Below are 20,082 nucleotides of genomic sequence, written 5' to 3' on the forward strand. Positions count from 1 at the left end.
TTCTTCAGGGGTCCTCAACCAGCAGCACGGATGATGTGCATTGCTCGATGACCCTCCTGGAACGGCTCATTCGAACAAGCAGTATCTGGTTCCTGCCAGACGTTGGCCGCACAGGTGCCGTGCACTACTTGCAAGGCAAAGAAGTTGGGGTGAGTGGCTGCGGAGTGGTGTTCAAATGCCATACCTTTACCTCTGTCTTCGTCCCGTTACACACAGTGACACAGGCCAGGGCTCTTGATTTTACTTTTTTTTCCGGTTCCACTATAGCATTTGCCTTTCGTAAAGCATGTAGGTAGTCTGTGTAAGCCTTCGTGAAGTAGTCACCTGAAGTTTTTATTGTAAATACAGCGTTCAAAGTGCTTGCAAGATGTGTTTTATAAGTGTCTGATGCCAGCAGCCACCCAAAGGTTTTGTGTTGGAACTGACAGGATTTGTGTTCATTGAAAGAATGCTGTGATAAAATTGGTTCGGCCCACTAATTTTGACACGTGGTGTAAGGCTTTGATCCTGGGGTTCGCAAATTGTGCAAAGAAGAAATAGCAGCTTATACAAGTGGCTACAGCAGCCTTTGGCAAGCGCAGGGAACTGCATTATTGGTACCTGTGTTTGTTTGTGCTTGTCTAATGTGTTCTTGTTTCTTCTATGCACTGTTTATGTAACTCTCGGGGCGAACAGTTCACGGTGGAATAGTATGGTTTATGTTGAACTTTATGCTTTATATTTACTGGGCAGTGTTCACCAATGCTCGTAGGTTGGGCCACTGTAACTTACAAACTGCAGTTGCAACTCAGTATATAATTCACAAAAGTGAATTTTGGCTAGAAAAGGAACTATTAGATTACCTGTACCTGGCATGCTGTTAAAGGATGTAGGCATACAATTTGCGCATTAAAAAAACACCCAGCAATGTGGCTGCTGGCATTATTGGCAAGGCTATTATTGTCATGGGTTATCTGAATGAATGGCGCTTTAGCAATTGCCCACTTCCTAGTTTTCTAGTTTCAGCCCAATGGTGGGAATGGAAGTACAATGCCATTGTTATTTTAGGAAACAGTGATAGGGAGAATTGCACTATGCCTGTGAGACCCTTGTCACATGGACACTGCAAAGACCTTTGAGAATCAGGTCCTAGGTTCAAAGGTGCGTGGTGTGCAGGTACACGGCACAGGTGTTGTGCCTTTGCGCCTGAGAGCCTTGGGGGGCGGAGGCCTTTGGAGCCCAAAGGAGCAGACTTTGAGAACCTGCGATTGCAGCGCCATCCAGCGCACAAAAGTAAAAGCAAAGGAAAAATATCTTAAGCCGCTAACACTGTTTGAAAGAATCTTACAAATTTTATAAAGTTATGTCTGGTCTTGCTGTTTGCGTGGGTGTCTATATTTCATGCTCAGATCTCAAGACAGACACATTGTTGCAGCAATGCAGAGTGCCCATGGTGGCCAAGCCAGTCATAAAATCTGCTGTTGCTGATGAAATAAGCTTTCAGTAGTTTTTTTTTTTTTTATGGAGAGAGTAGAATAAAATAAATTTGTTAACTCGATGAATGAATAAAATACTCACTTTGGTATTAAGACTGTCACTTTAGCCATTTTGTGCTCGGCAATGGTTGCTAAAGCTGATTGACTGTTAAACCTTTTCGCTGAACCGTGTAGCTACGTGAGGTTTAGCTGTTTTGATAAAAAGGGGCCCCTTTAGTGGAAAAGCCTTCATGGAGTGCCGTGTGACAGGGGTATTTTCTTGCAGCAAACAGTATTGAAAACAAAAACCCTCGATGGTTTGCAAAGCTTAAAATTTCAACATTAAGTGGTGGATATAGCAGTTGGAAAGGCCAGATTCATCAAAAAATTTTACTTCTGTATCAGTGGTTTCTCTTGATCCTTCTGAGTTAATCTGGGCAGTTATGAGGCGTTGCAGCGAAGTCTCTGAGTACACACACAATGCAACAGTTTACTGGTACGAAAAGCACGACAATAGCAGTGTGGCATCACTGTGCTAGAAACATATTTTTAAAGTAAGCATGTGTGAATACTATTTTTTTTTTGGTTCAAAGCGAATAGTAAGTTTCTTCGAATATCTTTGAATACTTCTGGAACACAAAGGCTGAGTGGTACAATAAGCATTTTCGAAATCATGTATTTTTTCAACACTCAAGGCCACTACATGAAAAAAAGAATGCATGGAAGCTTTGCCACACTTATTAGACGTGTGTCGAGTTTCTGCAAAAATGGCCATCGGAAATTGGGGGAGCCGACATACGTGAGGTGCCAAGGTATCCGTGGAGTGCGAGGTCTACATGTGGTGGTCTCCATCTGCTGCTCTTAATTGCGACTGCGTCGTTGCGCAGCTGTTGATTTTAGGCGGTGACCCCTTGACACCTGCTGACCGTACGCACCGCGCACCCAGCACCACCCTGCGTCAGTCGGCGGAAAAGGGCTCCCATCACCATGTGTGCCGTGCTAGCTCCCCTTTGTTCTCGCGCGTTTGTTTATCGAATTTCACGCTGAGAAGAGTGGCTGCGGCAGTTGCACTCATCTCAGACCCGTTCCGCGGAAGTCAAGGGAGCCGGATGTCCTGCGATTAGAGAGATTTAGCATAGCGCAACCAACTTTCGCAGGGTGCCATTGCGCATGCGCAGATCACCCCGAGGACGCCACAAGGCGCCAAGCGCTGGCCAGCTGTTTGCACGCCTGCCCCGTCAGAACCAATCAGCGCATGTGCACTGGCAGCGGACTGCGCTGAAGTGTATTGCGCTATGCTAAACCTCTCTTCGATACTAGAGAGTTATAGCATAGCGGGATCCGCTACAGTGATCCGCTTCCGCAAGACACCACTGCATGTGCGCAGAGTGCCATGGGGGCTCCAGATGGTGCCACGTTCCCGTCAGCATCAGCTGCGTGCGCGCCAGCCGCGTCGGGACCAATCAGCACGTATGTAGTGGTGCCTTGCGGAAGCGGATCACAATAGCGGATCGCAGCATAGCGCAATTTGCGATCCGCTACATTGATCCGCTTTCCGCGGGCACCACTGACACAGTGACACGGTACCAATGAGTATGTGTTGATTGGTGTCGGCGCGGCAGGCGCGCACGCTGATGACCGACACGTGGTGCCATCTGGTCCCCTCAGGGCATTCTGCACACGTGCCTCGCAGAAGCGGTTCACAGTAGCGGATCGCGCAATGCTGCTGTGATGTAGACACCTGGTGCGGCCGTAGACACCTGGCACATACAAATCTGGACGCCGCGCTTCCGCCTGTTCGTCTGCTGCCGCGAGCATGTGTAGACCGGCCCCGGCATATGCGCGGGAGCGCAGTCACGCGGCGCTAAGTCGGGGCTCTGGCTGCGCGCGCGCCGCGGTGCTATCCAGGAGGAGGTACGCTGAACCGGAACCACACATAATAAGATTTCCAGAAACGTTATTCACTCGAGACGAATACTTCGATATTTCGAATACCAAACATTCGTATTGAATCGAATGTCAAATACTTTACTATTGGGCCGAATATTCCAAATTATTCAATATTCACGCATGGCTAGTTTAAAGCAGTCAGTGTTACCCAATTCTGCTATCATTGAATGAATAATAATAATATGGTTGCATCTCTTGCAAATGGTGTGGAGACATTAGCAAGTGTAGCAAAACTATTAAATATTATTTATATTGCTGTGGTTTTTTAGTACTTTATTGTTTTTTAATAGACGTGACTGTCGTGTGAGAATGCAGACTTAAGTTTTTTTCATTTTCCTGAATAGCTGTTGAGACAAGGACTAACAAACTGCTTTATTGCATAGAATAGATCTTTGTGATCACATTAACTTAAAAATTTGCTATAATTCTTGCTTACTAGATTTTTAGAGCTCAGATGACTTCGTTAAATTGTTAATTTGCATTACTTTAAAAAAAAGTTTTAAAAGTACCATTGAACTGGCTTTTGTTCTGATATCAGCACAATTTATTACATTCATACATCAGTTTTCAATAAACATTGTGCTGAAATGGGCAAAGTAGTTTTTGTTGCCATGTTCCTCTTAAAAATTTGTGGTCCAAAAGATACGTTGTTTGATCTACAGTGACATCATAGTTGGAAAGAAAAATTATGGCTTAGGTTCACCACTTATGTCAATCGTTCATTAACTCTTCTTTAATGTGTGTCATCATTGTATTCTGCTGTCGTTTTGCACACTGTCCTTTTTTCCGTCTCCTATTGATTGTTGCCCCTTCAGTGGAGAGCAAATTTTCTCATGTGCCCACCTGTGACCCTCTGCAATCCGTGGCTGCATCTTCTTTCCCTTGGAATCCACTCAGTCACCCAAACCAAACTACGGCTGCTACTGCTAAATTTCAGTGTATTAAGCATTAATGTTAAACATTAACGGAAGCCATGGAGCATGACTGAAAATTCCTATGGCACAGTGTGCAACTTAAATGTTTATGGTTTGGTTTATAGGGTTTTAACGTCCCAAAGCGACTCAGGCTATGAGGGACGCCGTAGTGAAGGGCTCCGGAAATTTCGACCACCTGGGGTTCTTTACCGTGCACTGACATCGCACAGTACACGGGCCTCTAGAATTTCGCCTCCATCGAAATTCGACCGCCGCGGCCGGGATCGAACCCGCGTCTTTCGGGCCAGCAGCCGAGCGCCATAACCACTCAGCCACCGCGGTGGCCCTGCAACTTAAATGTGTAATGTAGACTCTGTGAACTGCAATTCAATTCAGTGCTCTTTCAATTTGGGTCTCCTGTTTTGTTTCCAGAACTTCATTGTGCGCCAGTCAAGCAAGAAGGGCACCCTGGCCCTGTCCGTCCGTCTTCCGGTCGATGTGGGGCCCTACATTGAGCACTACCTCATCGAAGCCACGCCTGACGCCAAGCACTGCCTGGAGGGCTCCGAGAATCACTTCGCCTCCATACCCGTGCTGGTCTGCCACTACTGCCAGTGCTGGTATGCCCCGTGTTTTCTTCCTTCAGTTATGTACCCTGAAGATGCCTGCGTGTGGCCATTGCACAGAGGGGAAGCAATATGTTGTAATTGCAAGCACACAGGTTTTGCATATGATTGGGCCGCATTGAAATGAAAACTTGACGCAGAGAAAAATCCGATGGTAAAAGTTGTATGGAAAGAAAAAATACAGTAACGCGAGACTGAAAAGCAAAATAAATATATTACCAAGGAATTAGCAAAATTAATTTTAGTTTCATTCACTAGACACTGGTAGGGCGTTCGCTTGCATTACGGCCGATTTTTTTTTCACGGAGAATCATAAATTGCAGCGTTTTTCTCCAATCAAGGAAAAACATTCAAGAAAGTAACAGAGAAGATAACGCAACAGAATGGTGGTGTACATACAGCTTGCAATGGGTCTTTGCATTGTTTCTTGCATGGAGTTTATTTTTTTTTTTGTTAGCATGGGGCCATCACCTAATTACTGGAGTACACCCAGGGAGGGCAGGCTGAGACATTGTTTTTGGCTGTTTGTTGGGCCGACATTAATATATTTGTTCCATTAGTGTATTCAGGACAGGGATCAGTTTAAAGGCACTAAGATGTGTGCATTTGTGTGAAGCCAGCTACTAAAGTCGTCTATTTCATCGAGTCAAGCAAACAGGGAATAAAACTTAGAGGAGACACCGAAAGGGCAGATGAAATAGTTTTTTAAGCATTCGAGAGATTTGAACAGTTCGAATATATGAAGCTTCTAGGTGAAGCATGCCAAGCAGTTTTGCGTTAACGTTTAGAATGGTGGCATAATCGCTGATTAAAACAGCAACTAAGTTCAAGCTTCTTCTCGCTGTGTCTGAGAAATGTGGACAAACTCATGATAATGTCATTGTTCCCGAAATTCCAAATTTCTACTGCATTCACCCACATATGTTGCCGTGCGTCGTCCGACGCTGGCAAACTTTACTTCATGCGCTTTATCTTCGGTGGCATTGGTTTTATTCCTTCAAGCAGCTGTTTCTTCACTGTAAACTTAGTACTGCCTTGTGTCACTTCATCAATGCAGCCCCTGCCTGTTGCTGTGCACTGTGGAGAAGACTGAACGCCTACGCGACTTCATTCAGCGATTATGTCACCATTTCAGATGCTAGCATAAAAAGACTTCAAATTTTTTACCTGCAAGTTTCACGGATTAAACACCCCTAAGCTTGTCGAATTCTAAAGCACATTCAGTGGCGCTCTAAGCTCCTTGAGGCTGTGATGCAATAGCATTAAGGGGTGAATTGCTCATTCCCTACTTTACATTCCTAGACCACTGGGAGTCCTCATACCACTCCTGGCTCAGTGGTGCAGCGGTTAAGCGATGCGCAACTGCCCTGCGATGGCAGGTGCTGCCGCCAGTGGGGCTTGCAAGACCCAGGTTGCTCTTCCGGAGCAATGCCAACCCCTCGCAACCAATTACTAATTTAACTGCCACCTGTCACAGTGGGCAGTTCGCTCGCAATACAGTGGGCGGGTTGTGGTAACATCACAAGGTCACGTGACCTAGATGGGCCACCTGCCACCTAGGTTGGTTGTCAGAGGATTTTTCATGAATTTTTTTGCTTATGGTCAATGGCGCTGATATTTCTGTGACACGGGACCTTTAACTCTATTGTGCTAAAAAGTGAGGCGGAGAGGGGTTGCCAGGATGTTTGGCCTCTCATTCAAAAGGAACCTTGTGTCAAAACTGGGGTGGCAAAGTAGTTTGGATGTTTCACAGGACACTCTCAGGACCTTGGACTGTATGTTGGGGTATTAATCCTAAGCTTTCTACTCTCTTTCCTGAGCAGCTGTCACCACACTCAGAATGGTGTTAGATTGGTAGCTCCTTCACGGTAATAGATAGGTCTGACAACAACGGAAGAAAACTCCCCGGGTTTTCATGGTTTCACGTGATGCTGGAGTGCCAGTGATAACTGTATCTCGGTGGTAACAATGGAGGCATTCTTCCTTGTTGCAGGATTCGTTTGCAGTAAATTCTGGCAGATTAGGTGCAAGGAAGGCCCAAAGCGGATCTTTTAGTTTCGTCGCAGACATGTTACGACTGCCCCAGAAAAACAAATATTCTGCTAACATTTTCATTTTTGCAGTGACGAGTTGCCCGTGCAGCTGTGCCTACCCACGGTTCTGCTAAAGGCGTCGACACGGCAGGAACTCTCTGCATTTTCTCTCCTGGGACAAGGTAAGCGTGCACTGTTCACCATATGCTAGCAGTGAATTCCAACCGCAGATCCGAGTCTATGTGCCCGCTCTGCGACAGAGCGCATGAATCCGGCAGAGGGCAGCACTCACCCCGAACATGTGTACTCTGACCAGAGCACGGCAGGGGCACTCGCACGCTGCTGATGGAAACAGTACCCATCATTCCTTGCGCTCTCCTCTGCATGTCGTCTGCTGTGGAATAAGAGACAGTGAAGTGCCAGAAAGAAGCTTAGCTACGTTGCACAGACTGCCAGTTGAACCTGCCAATTTCGGCAGACTAGTCCGGACTGCTCCGCAGACCGATCTTGCCTCAATGACTGCCCCCAATCTTCCATTGGAACAAGCGTCCTGCAATCCTATCTGCCATTCAAACTGCCTTGCTCCGGAAAGAGCAGGATAAATTGTTTTGGAAGTGCCCTGAATCTGTGATTGGAATTTACGATATGATATGTCATTCATGCACACAAGCTCAGTGTTACTTTGAAGGCTCGATGCTTTGTAGCAAAACAAAGCATCACTTGGATCTTGTATCATTATGTGCAGGTAAAAGCAAGTCCTTATTAAAAAAATTCAGTACGCAGAAATTTTTGAACTGTATATTTATCCTATAGCCAGGGAACATTTAGGAGCCCTGTTTCTTTCTTTAAATCAAAGTATTTAATGTAACTTCATCAACATGATAAAATATAAAATTTAAGCTGCCGCGGTGGCTCACCGAGACGTGGGTTCCACCTCGGCCTCAGCGGTCGCGTTTCAATGGAGGCGAAGTGTTAGAGACCCATGTAGTGTGCGATGTCAGTGCATGTTAAAGAACCACAAATGGCCGAAATTATCAGGAGCCCTCCACTATGGCATCCCTCATAGCCTGAGTCGCCTTGAGACGTTCAACTCCATAAACCAAATCAAACCTATAAAGGAAAAAAAAAAACAAGGAGGAAGCATGTTCAATGCCTGTGCAAGTAAAATGGCAGAATGTGCTGCTTACATTTAAAATGTCGTTAACTTCATAAGCACATAATAGCAGTAAAATCCAGCAATACATATTTTATTGTCGAGAATTGTAATTTTTAAATGCATAAAATAAACATTGGTATTGAGGCTGCACGCATAGGCCAAGTCAAGTGTTCTGGCTCTGAGGAAACTGCGTTTAGTTTACTCATTTTAGGCCAAGTGCGTTCTGTGGCTAATGTCACTTATAGTTCTTGCTTGTCTAATTTTGATTGTCATCAGTGCCAAGTAACAATCGCTCAAAGTGCACTTCACGTGGGCCGCCTGACAGGAGTGCAGTCTTCAGTTCTCACATGGCTTACTTGTTTTGAAGCCAGGCCAAGTTTATTGCTGTGTTCTCATGGTTAGCTTTTTTGTAGCGAAAACCAAACAAACACTCTCTTTCCCAGTAGAAAACGTACTACAAATTTGCTTATATTATGCTTTTATTGAATGCATGAAAAGCAGTGTCTGCCATTTGGGACCGACTTTTACAGAATGCATGAGGGAATCGATTGTGCTATAGCCTAGCATAATATATTTAAGCATGGCACCATTAACGTCACTGTTTAGCATGTATTGCAGACATTTTGCAGCAATTGTCCTTTGTTAGTGGTTTCTGTTGTATGTGTTGCAACTTGGTCTTAAGTTTGCTGCCGCACATGACAGCTCTCGGTCAGCTACGCATCAAGTGCATGTCTTTCCTACTTACTGTCTTAGTGGTGTGCTTTGAGTGCAGTATGCCACACTTAGTTTCCATTGCTTTTTCATTTTTCGGCTTGTAAAGGGCCTTTTTGCCTTTTGATATGCTTTTTGGTTAATTTTTGTCAACCGTTGCATGCTTTGATCTGTCAGGATTATGCGAGATGTTAATGTATCTAATTCAGTAAAGACTGAAACACATTGTCGATTTGGAGTGGGGCTTAGTGCAAGAGAAACAAGAACATGAGAGGGTCACAGGACGAGCACTTGACTCATGACTTATCAGCTGACCAACTAGCCCAAACTTCTAATTTACACAATGTTAAATTATCCAAATAATGATGCATATTTTTTGTTTGTTCACTGTTGTACATGAGTTGCAGTATCGTTAGAACGCTCCATCCTTCCAGTGATAGCTGCCCTCATCTGCTGTTGCAGCTTTATCGGGGAGATTAAATTGGTTGAAGCAAGGCTTCATTTCATTTCATTTATTGTTTCCTTGAAGGCCCAAAGGCATTACATAAGAGGGGACGTATTGGTTTGCAACATCGAAAGGCGTTGTGAACATGCATAGCAGAAAATCAAACGTACAGACTCAGATAAAAAGGGCTGTAATCATGTCAGGGTTCAATAGCAGGTGATACACCACTCTTGAAAGACAGATTAAACAATTCTTGCTACTAACTGCGCTGAAGCGATCAAAATCTATATGAGATGAATTTTTATTTCCTCACGGAATGCAGTGCCACGCTGATTTAATTTGATTGAATTTTTGCGGAAGCAAGGTTTTCGGAACTAAAAGTACCTAAATCTTTCTAGCATCAGAACTGTTGTTAATGTAGGTTGTGGTTTTTCTTTGTGTGCTTTCAGATCTATGGGTGTCAAGTCTACTCAAGTCTGCCCCATCGAGCCTGAGCTCCAACACATCATGTGCTTCCTCTCGGGCATCTTCCAACCCAGACCACAATGCCAACGTCCCAGTTTCAAGCTTTAAGCAGGCTACGTCAGTCAGCCCTGCAGTCGTGACTCCAGTGGCTGCTGTTAGGCCAAGCTTCCTTCCGCTGCAAAATTCCACAGCTGATGTGGGTGAGCCAGCGAAGCAGGTTGCGGACCCTTCCTCTCCCTCTACCTGCGTGAAGAGTGAAGACATCGTTGTGTCCGAAGTGGCTGGCAGGTCAGCATTTTACGTTGCCACGGAGTCTCTTCAGACGGCGCCTAGCAAGGCGGCGCCTACGCAGGCTGCGCCTAGGAAGAATGCACCTACGAAGACTGCACCTAGCAAAACCGCAGCAGGCAAAACTACAGCAAGTAAAGCCGCAGCCAACAAGAACAAGCCAGCTCAATCCGAGGACGAGGAAAAACCTCGGTGCCTCATGAAACCATCGCCACGCCGGCGGCAAAAACACCCAGAGACCTCACCTGAAACTTACTACAGCAGCCTTGCTGACAAAATCAGCGACTATGAGGACATATGGGGCACTACAAACGGATGTGGGTCTGACAGTCCAGCTCCGGTGATGTCCACTTTCAAGCCGGAAGGACTCGTGTGTCAGTCTACGCAGACGGAAGTTCATGGCGGCTCCTTGCCCGAGGGCCTGGACATGACCGGGCAGGCACGGAACCTGTCCCGCTCCATGCCTGGCATGGCCGGCGATGCGGTCAAGCCAGGCCAGTTTTCCAGCCCTTTCTACAGTGAGCCAGTCGACTCCCTGTTTTTGGTGGTGTCATCTGCAGTTGAACCTTTGCAGATTGATGAGCTGTCATCATCAGCAGCCCCGCAGGAACGGCCCTTGCTTCGACATTCAGAACCGAACATGCACTCATTGCGAAGCAGCAGCCTACATTCTTCGGACCTGACAACCACATTTGACGAGACGAATTCCTGCAGTTCGGACCATTTGATGGCTGTGTCAGCTCCCGTGTTGCACGGCAGCTCAGATGATGGGCCGCCAAGTCGGTGCGGCCGGTCGTGGTCAGTGGACCCATCGTGGAAGTGGCTTGTGTCGAGCGATGATGAGGAAAATGGCAGTGCTGCTGGAGACCCAAAGTTTCCAACTGGCGACGTGGATGATTCTGATGGACTGGAGGGCAACCTGCCAACAGTGGAAGAGATCATTGGTCTCTCTGTGCCAGACCTGAGGGTGCCTCCAGCCCAACCGTTGACAGAAGGCAACGTGTTGAGGGCATCGCGGTACGATAACCTTGACACCATGTCAGTGGCTGAGAGTGCTGTCACCGATGTCGGGAGCAAGCAGAGCCACGGTGAAGAAGACGCACTGACGGAGTTCTGTGAACCCTGGGACAGCCTGCGATGGGAACGGCTCCTCCGGTTGGTCGACTCTTCTCCAAACGCTCCAGAAAACAAGGTTAGTGCTTAACCCTTTAGGGCACTTTTTATTCAGTTATGTACAAAGCAAACACTCAGCTTTTTCTGAGAGTGTGCTGTACATATCGGTCATATCTTTGCTTCAGCCAAAGTTTGGATCTTCATGTTGCAAATAAGATGGTTTTTTATGCGATGTTGTGAACACAGTAAATGATATTTTGCAAAACTGTGAGCTAGGTAGCGCGTTGTTTGCCATTTTTGTGCAAACATATCTGGCCACCAGTAATAACATCGTTTTTTTCCTCAATTCGTGATTAATGTGCACCTTCACCACAGAAGTTCATTCTACGATCTCTCGGGTGTTCATACTTATTTTAGCCATTGTGACACTTTGTGAAAAAATTTTGTGCATTCGTGTAAAAACTTAACTGCCGGTATTTTACACTGGAAATGTAATGGGACGGAATGTGTAGGTCAGGAAGCATATTCAGCACCTCCACCAAACTGTAGCATACAACGCGGAGGAGAACCACCGAAGTAGAGCCGAAAAACTGCGGCGGTCTCATAGTGGTAGTGTTGAAATCTGGGTCAGTTGGTACATGTTCAGGAGTAAAACCAGTAAAGCAGGGCGTCAATGTTGTGTTTTCAGCTCCCTGCAAACTTTCACGCCTGTGCTCACGTGTTGCACGTGGCAGGACTTATCGGCCGGTTTGTTCGACGCAACATGAAAACCGCTACGTCAACTGTGCCACAGGTGTTGTTTACAAAATTCCGTTGACCTGCGAAAAAGTGTACATTGGGCAAACAGGCCGATGTACTAATGACAGACTAAGGGAACACCACAACTCTCTGTCCCCTACTGACGGCGCTAACTTGCCTCGACATTGCCGGGAATGCGGTTGCTACCCGCTATTTTCCAATGTTAGTATTGTCGGCAGAGGCAAGGGAAAAGTTGAGCGCGAAATCCTCGAAGCGTTCTTCATTAGTATTCAAGGAGAAGATTGTATCAGCAGTCCTTCTATCTACCTCATGCAGAAGGAACTTAGCTTCCTTTCGCAACGGCGTTAGATTACAGCTTATCTTTTGATGTAGATTGCTGTTAACTAAGCTGCGCAAACTTTGCCTCTTTTCCTGGGAGTCTGTTTTCTTCTAACAAGCACAGTTGCTAGTCCAGTCGTCGTGTGTGTGCCTCGTCTCTTCGCTGTGTCCCGTTTTTTGACTGGTTTTACTCTCAAAGTGGTCCGAGCGCGCGAGCGAGGGGCAGTCAACTTCTGCCTCTACTAATGCATGTGCTACTTCTTCGTCTACTATGGCATATATCAATATTGTCTTTTTTGAGGCCTGAATATACTATTTAGGCAGAAAAATGTTTGTGTTCAGTGAAAACACAAAAATGCCACCGGAGAAGGTCAAGTCTGAAAAAAGGAAAATTAGTTTTTCAGGAAATCAAACAGCGCAGTAACTGTCCCACTTATCTTGGTGGACACCTGAACCGCACTGTAAAGTAGGGAGTGAAAGAAGAAGAAAGACGTGCCATAGTGGATCTTTAACCTGCACTGACATCACACGTCGAAACGCGGCCCCTGCGGTCGGGTTCGATCCTGGGAACTCCGGCACAGTAGCCGAGCGTCCTAACCACTGAGTCATTGGATGAACTCTGTGCTGAATGAATGCACGGTATGTGTGTTGTGAAGCTTACGCCTAAGGCAGTCGGCAATTCGTGTCAGTTTTGTGTGGGAATTCAGTTCTTTGGAATAATGCATAGTTACAACCTTTGTGATTTTCATCCTCTGCATTGTAGTCACAGCAGTGCATCCCACCACCTACGGGGTAAACGGTGTATAAGCTCTTGAGACAGACATAAAAAATAACAATGCCTTTCTCTAAGTGACCTTTGGTGTTATGCCTGCCTATGCCTGGCAGCACCATCTTGGGGACCAAAGCCAGGGTTTTATCAGTTTGATTTTTTTTTGAAAGGTTAGTTTTCCAAGCTGAATAGTTCAGTATTGTGCTCTCTTATGCAAGTCCCGAAACAGGCAAAATAGTGCTGCTGGTATCGCTTGCAGTCGCACTTCTGATGCATGCCCTCAGAGGTTGCTGTTCTTTGGTAAGGCTTACAGAGATCTTTCATTCTGGTCGGGTCCAGTTTTTCGTTGACTGGTGGCATCAGTTGTCTGGCTTTATTAATAGTACAGCTGAAGCCGTTGTGCTTTTGTTGCTAACATCAGGAAAAAGTAGTTTTTTCAACCTCTGTGACACCTCGGGCAAGGAGTTTATTCAATCAAGGGATTCCTGCCAAAATGTTGCCAAATTCTCTTTGTACTAGGTTCGAACATATGGGAACAAGATTGGTTATTGCAGAAGACACTGGCAGTGACGAAACCATCTGCAACACACCAGTCGTTGCTGTCAGAAACAGGTGCTGATACTTTCAAAGCATCTGTTGCAGCATCTTGTTCTCCTATGTGCATTAGTTATGATTTTAGGCTCGCAACGTGCTATAATTTTTCAAATGTATTTTTAATGACTGCAGCAGATTTTTGTGACTGTTCTTATTCAGGATTGGAGCACAGTAGCTCTTCGAGGTGAAACAGAAAGCCTCAATAGTTTTTTTTTAAGCTTTTGTTTTCACTGCTCTGTTGGGAAATACTGTCCTTCCCTGAGATTTTAATTACACCATTGCCGCACCACTAGAGGTGCCTAGTAGCTTGTGAACGAAAGGCAGGACTGATCAGTGACCTAATTGGCCTCGTAAAGCTGTCTGCAATGCAATAGTAAAATCACCAGCATCTTTACTCATACTTGGCCCTCGCGTGAGCATTTGTGCGCTTGTTCGGTGATAGCTGCATGACTGATGTGGCTCCATGCTGAAAGGAGGTGCTGAATTTGAGTGAAAAAAAAAAAAAACTTTCATTGTTGTGCAGTTAATTACTTTGCGAACTTGGTATAAATGGAAAGCTGCTCTTTCTACTCACTCTTTTTGTTGCACAGAAATAACTGGTTGCTTCAGAAATGTTATGGTCCCATCAGTGCTTGAATGACCTTTCTGTTTTTCTTCGTGGCATGAAATTAAGATGAGAACACATTGATATACAGACAGAGAATTTGCGAAGATGCGCTGGATGCTTGCAGCAGCTTTATGCATATGCAGCTACGCTAGTTAATAAATGTTTATTAAATAGACGATGTAGGAACGAGGTAAAAAAATAAGGAGGCAGCTCTGACTATTAACGGCTCAGTTTATTCTGCCAGTATCTTATTGTGTTATGCATACACTGAAACAGCAAAACTTATGAGATACAGGAGAACGGTGATTCGGCTTTCAAGCAGACCAGTAACATGAACGTTACGACAAATAGTGGACTTCTCTGTCACAGAATGCATGGGAAGGAATGAAGATGAGCGCTCTTTTGGCTGGTGTTTTTTTTTTTTCTCTTCTCGAGGAAAGCTCCCGAGAAATTCCTTACCTATATCATGATTTCAAAGAGGCCTCTCGGCATCACTTGTGCCAAAACTTATGGTCCTTGCTGGCCAGTGAAGGTGATAGGGTAATTTTATCTGTGACTTTTTTTTCATGATTCACTGTACCAAAATCCGACTTGAAAAAAAGAAAAGAAAAAATTGTTGTCCTTGTTGCAGGCTGAAGATTCGAAGATGTCCACTGACTCCTTGGAGACGGCATCAGCAGTCAGTGGGGAAGACCTGCTTCTGTCTGAGTGGCCAACCCTCGCACCGGAGCACAGGCGGTCCAGTGGCTTCCAGGAGCACCTAGACATGCTTCTTGGTGGGTCCCTGCATGACACGACACACTTCTATGGTGCCTGGCTTCATGTCACATGTTTTGTCTTGTTACTGTTTTAGCGTCCAGGAAACTGGGTGGCCTGTACAAAAGGGACTCAACTGTCGGTTCTGATGTTAGGAGCTATATATTCAGGTAGGTGTAATTGTGGAATAGGTTTCATAACAGCAAGTCATGCGAGCGCTGAAGTACTAAAATTGTTTTTTCAGGGTCTGTTAGGTTTTTTTTAGCTTATAGCAGTTCGGACGACCTTAGGAATGGTAGAACTGGAGAAAAAGTGCCCCCCTTGTGTTTTTAATAATTTATTACAGCATGTTGTTCACCGAGAGTTTCAGTTTCTATGAGTTGCGGTGTCAACAAAAAAAAAAGGTGCACCACAAGTCACCTGTAGTCTTAGAACAGTGGCTTGCTTGCTGCTGCATCACCTGCAAGCACATAGAACTTGTGGCAGCTCCTTCCTTATTAGATTTTCAGAGAGCAGGTTTTGGCAACAATTTCCTGCAAATGTTGGCTTTGCTGTGCGGTGATCTGATCAAGTGTTCCGGCCTCCAACTTGTGTCGGTGGCTGTTGTGCACATTCTCAACTGCTCCAGCTCTCTTATTGGAAGCAGATGCATCAACCTTAGCCTGAAACACTCTTGCATCTTTGAAAGGCCCAGGATTGACATGCTCCTCGAGGGATGATATATGACAATGTCTCTGCCTTGCTTACCAGGCTGGTGCAAGAAAGGAACACCACATTTGCCATGACTATAGAGAACTTCATCCAGTGCACGCGGGAGAGCAGTGAGACCTCTCCTGCAGTTGTCATGCGAAATGTAAGTCCCGCACCCAAGTCTTTTATTGGTTACGGCCATTCATGTGCCCTTGTTCATCTTCTGGAGTGTGACTTTGTCACTGTAACTGCCAGGTGTAATCCCATGTCGCTCGTGCTTTTGGCTAGGACCAAAATGAAATCAATTTTGAAATGTTGGTTTCGTGTCAAGCCCAGATACTTGTGATTATGCTTTGTTCTGTGCTTCATGCATTTGCCTTTCATTCAGTCTGCTAAGGATTGAAAACAGAGGAAATTGTGTGCTTCTTGGGCTTCTTAATGTGCAGTCGTGTAATCAACAGTAGATGAAAAATGTGAGAAAGTTAGCAAGTATGTAACCAAAATCCTAAGATCACCTTTTTTTTTTTCTTTGGGACCTTTGTTTTTTATCGACATACATCTTCATCCCAAAGCTGCAGGTTGGTTACGTAGCATGCCTTAGTAGAGGGCTGTGGATAAATATGTGCCAGTGAGGTATCTTCAGGGGGATTTAGGTGCTTCGGAAACCCAAAAAGTGTTCCAAGAAACCCCAGGGTTCCATGGAACCCATTTCGAGGACCTCCTGGCCAAATAATAATATATTCGAAAAAAGAATGATTGTAGCTGGTGCTTCAGTTAAAGTGACAGTGCCCGGCATTTTTGTTGCCTTTGTAGATCCGGCAATTCATGAGCGGCATGAAGAACTATTTGCTGAAACATGGAGAGGGCCAGTTTGAGCAGCTTGTCCAGGAGGAGCAGTCCAAGGCAAGTTCAGTGTAGTACCTTGTGCTGTTGACATGCGTGAACTTTCGCAAACACTTGAGCCTGTCTGACTTAAAGACATGGCGTCATAGCCACCGATTGTTGTACTGCTATCAGCTTAGCATACAGCTGCATGAACAAAGCTGTGCTATTTCGTAACATGATCCTGGTTAGCCTGCTTGCATGTTAATAAACCAGATGCTACTAGCTTTGTAATTGTTACGGTAGTGGTTAGGATTGAACCGCATTTTGTAGTGATAAATGCACTTGTCCACCAAAGAATTGACTTGGAGTGGCATGCTCAAGTGAGAGCTACGTGCCCTAGGTGGGAGGAGATAGCTGCAGGGAATGGGTTCCTTTTGTAAGATGATCAATTGAGAGCTTAGCAGACAGCTACCTACCTTGGGCACGCAGGGTTGTTGTGCACGAATCACTCAGGGTTGACGTGAGTGCGTGCTGTCTATATTGCTTCCTTTGCACCCTGTCTTCATTGCCCTGTATTGGATCACATACTGACATACCCTTCACAGGTGTTTGGCTTTTTACTTGGTTTTTGGCACCACTTTGGTGGCTAAGACGTCTCACCACCACCGTATCACAGCCTCATTGCTACATTATGAGGAAAACAAAGAGGATCGGTGTCATGGTCAACTTATAGCAACCTAAATTAGTACTTTGTCATGTTATTCGTGCAACCTCAGTCTAAGTATGCTTGTGTTTTTTTTCATCTGTGTGTGTGTGTGTGTGTGTGGAGGGGGAGGGCATGATCATTCATTGATGCATGTGCACATACACTTCTCTTTATATGTCACACATATATCTATATCTCTTATGTCTTTATCCACATTTCCTTTTCTTATTGTTTCAGACAGGAAATGCACAGTCTATTTGATTCCATACTTCCATACTTAAATTTTTTTCCAAAAAGTCGTTGCACAGAATTGCACCCTTCATGAAGCATACTCTGCTTCTGCTTTCATTGTGATGTACCACCTTATGTATGCCACATGTGCAGCATTTCAGTGTCCCATCTGTGCTGGTTTTTATGAGACATGGGCTTCACTGTGTTGTGAAGTGAAGCCTGACTTTGGGCTATGTTTTTCTTTTGTAGTTGAAACCGGATGAGTTCATGAACATTGATGCCATCATAGAAGTGTCGTTGCACCGCCTGGTCATCAAGCCTCTGCGACGCTATCTGTACCAGCTTTTTGTCAAACAGTACACACAGTGAGTAGTGGCTCCACAATCTCTTATTGTCAGATTAGAGTAATCTTGTTATTGCGTTGCACTTGGTTGTTATGCAGCCAACTTCATTAAGGAAAACTCTGATAAATAATAATTATTGAGTGTGACAATTTTGATTAGATTTATCAGTTACTTGGCAGGATGGAATTTTTTTGATGACTGAAACATTTCTTATTTGCTTTGGCTGAATGCAACAGAAATCTAAATTTCCATAAACCTTGCAAATGGCAGACATGTGGCTCTAATAGTTTTCAGCCACAATAAATGCAGCATACATTTTCTTGGCGAGAGTGGTGTACTTATCATTAGAGCGAAACCATATACAATGAACAGACTTTTACACGACATGAGCAGTCTTTATTGGTTTTCTGTGTTTTTTGCGATATGTTGACGTGGATAAGTATTAGCTCATCCAGTTTCCTGTTCTTGTTATCACCAGAGCTTTATATGATTTGTGCAAAGGTCTGCATGATTTACAATGGCTGCCAACACTGCCTAGCCCAGCCAGAAGGTACTGTGTGCTGTCTGAAGTGCAGTGCTTTTACTGTGCACATTACATCCACTTTTTAAATATTGCAATGAAAGAACTGAAGAAGTGACCAAGTGAAGCAGTTGAGACAGATGCTACAAAAGTGAAAGTGAAAACTTGACTGTGCAGAACTGTCAAACAGATGTTGCAGAAATGTGGCACCCTCGAGTCGATGCCCTGCAGCTTGTCTGATTCTTCAAAACATCTCTGGTGGTTCAGTTCTAGCCTTGCAAGGAAACATCCTTGTTGTTTTGTTGTTGTTTTGCAGGTCTGGCTCATTGAAGTTGCTCTCGGACAACATCAAGTATGCTCGCAGCAAAACTCCACAGGAGCTTGGCATAAAGGTACCGGAGCTGTTAAAGGCACCGTTGTGTTTAAGGGGGGATGCTAGGCTCAAGAGTCAACTTTTGAACTACTGCATCAATTTTTATCAAATTTTCAGCGACTGTTTATAATCTGCTCATTAGAATATATTCAAAGTTTCAATGCGCTAGCTCAAACAGACAAAAAGTTATAGCTCTCATATTCAGCAATCATGTGTCTCAGCTTAGGAAAACTATCATTTCAAAAATAATGGAGATATATCAACTGTTTGTAATTAGATATCTTCTAGATTGTTCATAGTGCAAGATAAGACTGCTCGCATGCTTTTTATGCAATTTCTGTAAAAATGTCATCAATCTAAAAACAAAGTTCAATTTTTTTGTTGTCATTACATGTCAGACATCTCAAAATATTTTCTGTTAGAAACTATTTAGCACCCTAAAAAGTATCTTATCTTGTTCCTAAGAAAATTTCAGTCTAGAAACCACCTTGAAAGCATCTTTTGGCAATGTAGTTTAGAAATGATTGTTTTCCTAACGGTTTTGTTTCCCCAAAAAGTGCAAACTCAGAAAAATGAGTTCAATGATTTGAGAACATGCTATTTTATTTTGTGGTAAAAAAAATTAATCAAAGTGCCCTGCTCCATAGGTCAGGCCCTCATCTTCAACGCGACGCTGTTCTGTGGCAATTGCTTCAAGCCTTCTTTTCTTTTTCTCAACTTTAGAGCTGTCCATCGCCCTTGCCTTCGCTCGGGCAATGCTTTGATGGGTTGCTTGTTGGACGTGCTTCATCGTCTGGACTCCATGTTCTAGTTCCAGCTTGTCAAATACTCTCTTGATGCCACGTGCACCCTCATTAAATTCTAGTACAGCCAAGGCTGCTGCAGTCTCCACGGTTCTCAGGGATGCGAATTGGGTCTTCGGGCACTTCTTCCACACTAGCGCATTGAAAGACTCGTTTGCATTCTGTGTCTGCATTCTTGAGCATCGTGCAAGGAGCTCTGGCTTACTAAGCCGGTTGTAGAGAGGCACAAGCTCTTTGGCAACGTCTCTGCTGAAAGCTGGACGATGGGGTCTTGGCACTGATGGCTTACCAGCTTCAACTAGGGCTTTGTGCCGATTGTAGTGGCACCATGAGTCCTCACCATGTGGACAAGCGTCATGTCGTGGGACTTTGTCCGTCGAGTAGGAATGAAAAAGTGTCGCATATACTCCTCGTTGCATTTTTGTCACATCTGGAGCATTTTCTTTCAGGGCAGATGCATAGTAAGCAGTGAGTTTTTTTTACCACGCTTTGCGTCAGCTTCCCCTTGCCTCCTAGACCTTTCGTCGTTTTCTTTAGTTTTTCAATTCCAGCATAAACACGTTTTGCGACATGATTTATGCAGTCTTCCTTCACAATCTCTTTATCATACAGCTGCAGGCTGGAGACATGCA

At 44.8% G+C, this 20,082-nt stretch overlaps 1 protein-coding gene across 8 annotated transcripts in view; it reads left to right on the forward strand.

The window, feature by feature from the left end:
• Positions 1-20,082, forward strand: part of spri (Src homology 2 domain-containing protein sprint) — a 42,259-nt gene that overhangs the window by 9,586 nt on the left and 12,591 nt on the right. For all 8 annotated transcript variants that reach the window (XM_077665717.1, XM_077665721.1, XM_077665716.1 and 5 more), the window contains exons 4-13: positions 9-149; positions 4,751-4,938; positions 7,068-7,159; positions 9,739-11,234; positions 14,834-14,978; positions 15,056-15,128; positions 15,709-15,811; positions 16,462-16,551; positions 17,660-17,775; positions 18,591-18,666. In XM_077665717.1, the coding sequence (XP_077521843.1) occupies positions 9-149; positions 4,751-4,938; positions 7,068-7,159; positions 9,739-11,234; positions 14,834-14,978; positions 15,056-15,128; positions 15,709-15,811; positions 16,462-16,551; positions 17,660-17,775; positions 18,591-18,666 (2,520 nt within the window). The remainder of the gene's footprint in view (positions 1-8; positions 150-4,750; positions 4,939-7,067; positions 7,160-9,738; positions 11,235-14,833; positions 14,979-15,055; positions 15,129-15,708; positions 15,812-16,461; positions 16,552-17,659; positions 17,776-18,590; positions 18,667-20,082) is intronic.

This window comes from Amblyomma americanum, chromosome 5 (assembly GCF_052857255.1).
Source record: "Amblyomma americanum isolate KBUSLIRL-KWMA chromosome 5, ASM5285725v1, whole genome shotgun sequence".
Taxonomy (NCBI): Eukaryota; Metazoa; Arthropoda; class Arachnida; order Ixodida; family Ixodidae; genus Amblyomma; species Amblyomma americanum.